This window comes from Chenopodium album, chromosome 24 (assembly GCF_948465745.1).
Source record: "Chenopodium album chromosome 24, dcCheAlbu1.1, whole genome shotgun sequence".
Lineage (NCBI taxonomy): Eukaryota > Viridiplantae > Streptophyta > Magnoliopsida > Caryophyllales > Amaranthaceae > Chenopodium > Chenopodium album.
In genome coordinates this window covers 33,862,680-33,870,885 of record NC_137857.1, presented here as the reverse complement: position 1 = coordinate 33,870,885, position 8,206 = coordinate 33,862,680, and the positions used below count along the sequence as shown (strand labels likewise).

At 28.2% G+C, this 8,206-nt stretch overlaps 2 protein-coding genes across 2 annotated transcripts in view; both read right to left on the bottom strand.

Moving 5' to 3' along the window:
* Nucleotides 1-483: 483 nt before the first annotated feature.
* On the bottom strand, nt 484-3,442 carry LOC145610150 (peroxidase 42-like). Its single transcript, XM_081665417.1, has 4 exons — nt 3,154-3,442; nt 2,249-2,437; nt 1,994-2,159; nt 484-1,175 (listed from the first exon to the last, which is right to left on the bottom strand). The coding sequence occupies exons 1-4, from the start codon at nt 3,385-3,387 to the stop codon at nt 766-768; spliced, it is 999 nt and encodes a 332-aa protein (XP_081521543.1). The 5' UTR covers nt 3,388-3,442; the 3' UTR covers nt 484-765.
* Nucleotides 3,443-4,322: 880 nt separating this feature from the next.
* Nucleotides 4,323-8,206, bottom strand: part of LOC145611125 (tRNA wybutosine-synthesizing protein 2/3/4-like) — a 9,851-nt gene continuing 5,967 nt past the window's right edge. Inside the window, exons 6-9 of the mRNA XM_081666366.1 lie at nt 6,870-7,005; nt 6,393-6,469; nt 5,401-5,507; nt 4,323-5,249 (exon numbers count right to left, since the gene is read on the bottom strand). Coding sequence (XP_081522492.1) covers nt 5,143-5,249; nt 5,401-5,507; nt 6,393-6,469; nt 6,870-7,005 — 427 coding nt within the window. The 3' untranslated portion in view covers nt 4,323-5,142. The remainder of the gene's footprint in view (nt 5,250-5,400; nt 5,508-6,392; nt 6,470-6,869; nt 7,006-8,206) is intronic.

The following is an 8,206-nucleotide window of genomic DNA, read 5'->3' as shown; positions in this document are numbered from 1 at the left end:
GAAATGTAAATGATTTTTATTTACCCTACTTGCTGTATTGCTGCTTCACTTTTATATACAAGTACAATAATTATTGTCTTAGGTTGTACTTAGTAACAGTGATTTTACTATTCGACAAATAAATGAGCCGAGTCAAGTTTAAGTATTACTCCCGTTAAAAAAAAAAAAAAGTTTTGAGTATTACTCGATCTATTCATGTTAAATCATTTAATTTAAAATACAGACTAGTTAGAACTGAGCTTCTGATGAAGTGATCAAGCTCAAAAGTTAATTATTAGACTTTAAAATAGGTAGTAATCAACTAATTGAACTCTAAATTATCTCCAAAAATGGGGGGAAAAAAAATTATATATATATATATATATTTTCTATCAACATAAGTAATGAATTACAACAATAAAGTAATTTGAACTAGTAGATATCACTAGAAGTAATTATTTATGACTAGAGTAATATGGAGAATAATGTCAATATATTATGGCATTTAAAAAAAAAGGGATTTACATTAATTGATAATTCCCTCACATCTTACAAAGAAAACACCACCCTACTAACAGTAACATATTGCACTCATTACATGAAACTATGAAAGCAAAGAAGCATACAATATGATGGCATATGCAATCATTAAGATCACTATACCACTACATATAGAACTAAAATGATAAAACCACCATTTTATTCTAATACTTAATCATCACATATTAGTAACATTATTAATCCATGCATAACAAGGATTAATATATATTTGATGATGATGATGATCTAATGTAGCTTGTTTACAACACTACATTGCTTCCTAATCTCACCCTTAGAGCCAGTAAGTGGGTTATTCTCAGACAAAATGGTTAGGGCCCTTGAAAACTCCTTAAAGAAGTAGTCTTGGTTTTTAGCCATTTTAACCACATATGGTCTAGTCCTCTTGTCTGTGGCTAGTTGATGGTCCACAATGAGTAAACCCTTGCTGTCCAATATGTTCCGGTAGTAGTTGTTGTCGAAAATCATAGGGGTACCACGGTCATTTCTCACATATTGGACCGCCTTCGGGTCTGGGATCGGGTCATAACACTTCTTTAGCATGTGGGGTACGTGGTCCGGGTTCAAGTTTGGGTCGACTTCCGGGTACAGCCTGTGGACCAGCTTTGTACAATGGGTTCTGCCCACACTATGAGCTCCTGTTGAAGGTTACATAATTATTAACTACCAACTTCAGTTAGTTTGCTAATTATTTTGGTTAAGGTTCACTATCTAAGCATTAATTATTTTTATTAGGGTTGTGGCCCTTGTGGGTCCATAATTACACCATAATTATCCAAAAGAAAGTACTTAATCAATGGTTGTGATTAAGAAGTTAATTAATCAAAGTAATTAGTAGTTTTATATATATTCATTAGACAAATTTGGTAAATAGATTGAAATCTTGGAAGAGAAGGTCAAAAATAAACTTTGTTGGATGTCACTTACAAGACTCAAAAGTAAAGTTTGAGTGGAATATATATTCAAAAGTAAATTAAAACTTGAGTAGATCAAAGAAGAATATTAAATTGAATTGCTTGAACACTTTGTGATGGTATCTTTATTTGGAGAATTGAAAATGAGATGATGAGATTCATGTGATAAACCCCACATATATAGTTACTTTGCTTTGTCTATATGCATATTGAAAACTACTTGTGTTTCAAAATTATTGAGATTATTTGAAATACTTTGTATATGTTAATTAAAGAATATCGACAAACGTAATTGAGACTTAAATATCTACGTACAAGATTACTCAAAATTTTAATGTTTTAACAACCAACTAAACTATAACGTAATTGACACTTTTATATGTGTTCCATTATTATTATAGTAATCCGTGTATGACATAATATATGATCATAAAATTATTTCATGTATGTCAGAACGATTGTATGTATAAGCATATATTAAGATGTATGTATGTTAGTAAGGACAAGCATGTAAACAAGAAAAAATGAATAAATAAAGTTACCTAGCAAAGCAACAACTCCCTTGGAGTCAATTCCAATGGACTTAAACCTATCAAGCACCATACTCATACTCTCATTGTGGTCTGGGAGATATTGCTCCAATATCTCTGCTCTGCTCCTTCTTCCATCCCTCCTTCCTGTTTTCAAAGGAATGTGGGGTCCTCCTAACTGGAAAAGAAAAGAAAAACAATTTTAACATTGATTTTTACCTGTTAGACTTAGACACGCATATTACGAGTTTAAAAAAAGGTAATTACCTGAACAATGCCGTCTCTAGCAGATAAAACAAGAATATCAGCACAAGAAACAACGCCGGGACACTCTCTTTCAATAGCCTCCTTGATGGTGTCAAGGTACCTAAAGTTTCTTAACCCAAAGCTCCTATCCATCTCCTTCTCTGACATCATCCTCCTTGTTGAGTCCAGCAGCAATGATGCATCACATGACTAACATACATAGCCTAATTAATAAATTTAATTATCTTAAACTCATAAAGCATTTATAATTGTTTAAAGATAGATTATCTTAGATTCTCTCTAGTGCACTTTAAAGCTCAAAAAATAATTAAATTAGTAAAATTCCAATTATTTCTTTTTTGACTTGTTACATGCTAATACTTCACTTCATCTTATGCTCTTTTTAACCATTATGACCAAATTCTAACATAAATATGGATGCTTTAATATTTAACTAATATTTCATAAATTCAACTTCATGCCTTTTTTTTTTTTTTTTTTTGCAAAGAAAGTTTTCAATACTTTGGTTTCAGATCAATTTAATGTATGCTCAAACTGTCAAAATTTATGCAAAATGCATGGCAACATATGATAAATGGAACAAATTTGAGCTATTCACACTATAGTATTAGCTCTAGTTTAAATTTCTCTCACTAGCTTCTGTTCAAGTTCAGATCAGGTCATCAAATCAAGCTAGAGATCACCAACTCTACACAAAACTACTCCAAATATCAAGTACGACAACTAAGCTAACTGACATCCGCATACATTGTTCAAGTCCAAGTTATATACTTATATATATACTCTTATACACATACATCACTAGTTAAGTCATACATATAACATTTTTACATACTGCAATACGTGAATAGTGTGAAAGTCAAAGTGTTTCAAATAAAAAAACCGAGGAAGTATGAGTTAGTTACCTCAACAGCACAGTCATGGAAGATGTTCCTAAGCCAAGAAAAAGCAGTATTTTTATGGCGTTTGTAAAGAAGCTTGACTTGTTCTTTGATGATATCTTCAGCTTGAGGACAAGTGTCCTTGTAGTAATTCATAACAAGTCCAACAACTTTTTCTTCCTCATTATTTTCTGCAAATGCTACTGAGAAAGATAACACCACAACTATGAACATAAACAACAAAGTTTTGAATCCCATTTTCACTCTCTCTTGTTTTTTTGGTTTTTTTGCCCCACTTTTCTGAGTTCTTTGTCACTCCTTAAATAATGGAACTTGAGTAGTACTACGTGACTATGTGAGTAAGTGATAAGATATTGTACTAGTGGCCACTTGGCATTTTTTGTATGCGTTGATTAACACGAGTGCAAGATTACTTCGTAATCTTTCTGATCCATTTTGATAAATGCTACTCACTCTGTCCTTAAATTACATTCCTCTTTCTCTCTATTATGTGAGGAATTAATGCTAGAAAGAGGAATGTAATTTAGAGACGTAGGGAGTATTTCTTAATATGGTCATATCAATGTATGCAACTATAAATTTATTCTTTATCTTTATAAATATAATTCATGTTTGAGAGATATTTATGAGCAAAGTTCATATTAGAAAATACGTGTATTAATAGAAGATGGAATGAACTATGTTAATAATGGTAACAATGTATACTTAACAAATATTTTTACTCTATTGAAAGCATATCCATGAGACCATGACTCCATCCTTAAATTATAAAAATATAATTAAGTAAATAATATGGTAATTTGTCCTTTAGAAAATTAATTTGCTTTTAGCCTATATTTCATCACTTTCTTGCAGTTACCATCAGCTTTGGATCCCACCTTACTAACTTTGAAATTTCTTGTAATTATGCATTTAATTTATATAATTATTATAATGTTGCTTGTTTTGGGAGTTATGGATTGAAGGACAGATGGGTGGATGACTGGATGCATTCATATGAAATTTATACAAGTAATAAGTTAGACCTAGTGAATTGTGAACAATTGTTATTAAAAACAAGTGGTATGATAATAATTTGTACTTTAAACAAGTACCTAGAAATGCAGTATATAATTTTGTTTACAAGTAGGCCTAACATACATTTTTTTTTTTTTTTATCATTTTCAAAAAAAAAATTAATCAGACATGAATACCATAAACTTTGGCATGTTACTAAATATAGCCATTGATAAATGCTGACAATAACAGAATGCAACCAAATATAATGAGAAATTCAATGCTATAGTGTATACTGTATAGTCCATTATTCTAATAGTCATAGTGAATAGGGAGATCGTTATCCCTAGTGAATTAGTGATTCTTTTCCTTTAGTTTATTGTTCAGTTGACTAGAGCTTGCAAAATTGATCCAACCCAAACAAATATCTAATTGAATTATCTGATTTTTAACCTGAGCCTATATCAACACAACACAACCCAACCTAACTCTATATTGGCCACGCCTCGACTGAAACCAAACTGAATAATTCTCCTCTAATGACTTGAATCGAAATCACATCCAAACGACTTGTGTCCACCTTCGTGTTTGGACCATTTCATTACCTGCTTTTCCTTCTCAGTATTCAGAAAATGAGCTCAAATTTCAAACATTTGATATGCACCTAAACCCAAGGCCAAATCTCTCCCTTGAACTTGTTTGTTCTACCTTGTTAAGAAGTTCTACTATTGATACAGAATTCTGGAGCACAAGCACATAAATTGTCTATAACCTATCAAATCCAACAAAATATTACCTGAGCTTGAGCTCGACTATGAAATACTAAGCTACAAACAAAAAAAACAAAAAAACAAAAAACAAAAAAAACAAAAAAAAAAGACGACTGACATTGCAAATATTGTAACCCGGTTAGCAAGTTGGTAGTACAGCAGACTCAGATTTGCGTTTGACAATTCCAAAATGGTACACCAACGAGGCAACGAAGTCTGAATATCTTCATTTTAGAATTTGTTCACATCTTACATCGGCAACAAGATGACGGATATGAGGGGCATACCACTTCACTCTCTCCAAATGCACCACCGACACATTCCAACAGTGACCTATAAGCCATGTACGAAGTCATTACAGTTTGGCAAGTCAGAGGCTTAAAAAAATATTTCAACCTTTTATGGTGCAGCAATTAATTTGAGAGTTTAAGTAGCATAAAGAAGGGAAAAGAAGAAACAAGTTCATCACAAGAATACAAGATACCTTCAGATTTAGCAATTTCAGAGATAGAGTCCATGACATGTAGAGTCCACTGACTCTCCTCCGAGTCCTTCACATTCCCATGTATGTGAAGTGTGCCACCCTCACACCTACCATCCAAACCCAAGTCAATCATGTATTAGGATTATGTAAATAGCATCGACGAATTTCAAAGCTGGACATATATAGAAGTACTATCTACTTCTGTGATTACTTAGTAGCTACCCCCTCTATCCCTACGCAACAGAATACAAATCATTCTTTGTTTTAGACCATCCCAAATGCTAGCAAAACTTTCTTATATAGGAAGTTAATGTTTTAACTATCTCAAATTACCTCTAGGGCTTGTTTGGTACATGGGGTAATGGTGGCAGCTTTATGGCATATCTAATTTTATAAGATAAGTTCCATCTCAATACCCATGGTAAAGCAATATTAAACCCCAAATGTCTGTAGTAGTGTTGAAACTTTATGAAGAAAAGAGATGCTTGGGACTTGCTAGTGAGCAGGCATTCACTAAATCACTAGCATAGGAATTTCTAGCAAGAAACATTATACTCACTACCATAATTGTCATCTTACCGCCTAGGCACCTACAGATGGACTAATAATGATAATTGATATCCACACCCTAAACCCCAAAAAAATAAAAAAATAAAAAAATAAAAAAAATAAAGTCCAAGGAATGACATACAATGGAATGGGGAAGTTGTAAAACTTATAAATTGAGTTGGATTATAACGAAGTGTTTCTAACTCTATTCCTTTAAAATGAGCCCCACTAAGATGTTGCCTATTGTTTAGGCCTTTTAGCTAGGGTCGAAATCAGGTTTTACTTCTACTAAAAAATGAGCATAGAAGCTAAGTGAGATGTCAAAATGCTTGAATTGAGCAACAAGGTGAGATAAGATAATCATATTCTCTTGTGATGCTGAATGATTAGTGATGCGCATGCTGAGTCCAAAAATTAAATGAAAAGTCAACCAGAGAAATTACCTTAATGCCCTTACAGCAGTAAACCAACTGCCCTCGCTGAACGGTAGGAGACCAAGACAGACACGATTAGCAACTCCCTGTAAAATTGGAATGATGAATAATCAATCAACATCAGCAACAGCTTCAACAAAAGAAATTACTTTTAAAGTTTCAATTGCCGCAAATGGATCCTTAATAATGAGCAAAATCAGCAAATCACACAGCCCCAATATCCCTATTTGCTATCAAAATTTAGCATGCAGCTACCCTGAAAAGCTATCGGCATCAGAATGCACCATCAGGGAACAAGCATAACCAGACTAGAATCATAAGATAGATCATGAAAGGGTTCATAACACTAACGCAACTTATGAAAACCAATACTAGTAGATGTAGATCATCAAAGGGCTCATAAACACTAACATATTAAGTGAAAATTTATAATAGTAGATATATAAATTACAAAAAAAAAATTCAAACAAAGAAATTGGGCTATACTTTAGGAGCTGTGAGACGATTATCTCCTTCGAGTACGATGCAACGATCAGAAACCAAATTGGCTTGAAGATTATGATGAAGAGCCTCAACAGCATGGGGATTCCACTCGCAGGCATAAACCAATGTAGCATTACCTCTGATCAACCAAGAGTAGGAAATTATTTAGTATCAATGTATTATAATTTAAAGGTAAAGCACAATTATTATTATTATTATTATTATTATTATTATTATTATTATTATTATTATTATTATTATTATTATTATTATTATTATTATTATTATTATTATTATTATTATTATTATTATTATTATTATTATTATTATTATTATTATTATTATTATTATTATTATTATTATTATTATTATTATTATTATTATTATTATTATTATTATTATTATTATTATTATTATTATTATTATTATTATTATTATTATTATTATTATTATTATTATTATTATTATTATTATTATTATTATTATTATTATTATTATTATTATTATTATTATTATTATTATTATTATTATTATTATTATTATTATTATTATTATTATTATTATTATTATTATTATTATTATTATTATTATTATTATTATTATTATTATTATTATTATTATTATTATTATTATTATTATTATTATTATTATTATTATTATTATTATTATTATTATTATTATTATTATTATTATTATTATTATTATTATTATTATTATTATTATTATTATTATTATTATTATTATTATTATTATTATTATTATTATTATTATTATTATTATTATTATTATTATTATTATTATTATTATTATTATTATTATTATTATTATTATTATTATTATTATTATTATTATTATTATTATTATTATTATTATTATTATTATTATTATTATTATTATTATTATTATTATTATTATTATTATTATTATTATTATTATTATTATTATTATTATTATTATTATTATTATTATTATTATTATTATTATTATTATTATTATTATTATTATTATTATTATTATTATTATTATTATTATTATTATTATTATTATTATTATTATTATTATTATTATTATTATTATTATTATTATTATTATTATTATTATTATTATTATTATTATTATTATTATTATTATTATTATTATTATTATTATTATTATTATTATTATTATTATTATTATTATTATTATTATTATTATTATTATTATTATTATTATTATTATTATTATTATTATTATTATTATTATTATTATTATTATTATTATTATTATTATTATTATTATTATTATTATTATTATTATTATTATTATTATTATTATTATTATTATTATTATTATTATTATTA

Bases quoted from the DNA above. Each gene is read 5' to 3' on its own strand.
- LOC145610150 (XM_081665417.1), bottom strand. From the start codon at position 3,387: ATGGGATTCAAAACTTTGTTGTTTATGTTCATAGTTGTGGTGTTATCT. The intron at 2,160-2,248 runs GTAATTACCTTT...TTTCTTTTCCAG, and splicing joins CTAGAGACGGCATTGTTCAG to TTAGGAGGACCCCACATTCC. The intron at 1,176-1,993 runs GTAACTTTATTT...AACCTTCAACAG, and splicing joins GGGAGTTGTTGCTTTGCTAG to GAGCTCATAGTGTGGGCAGA.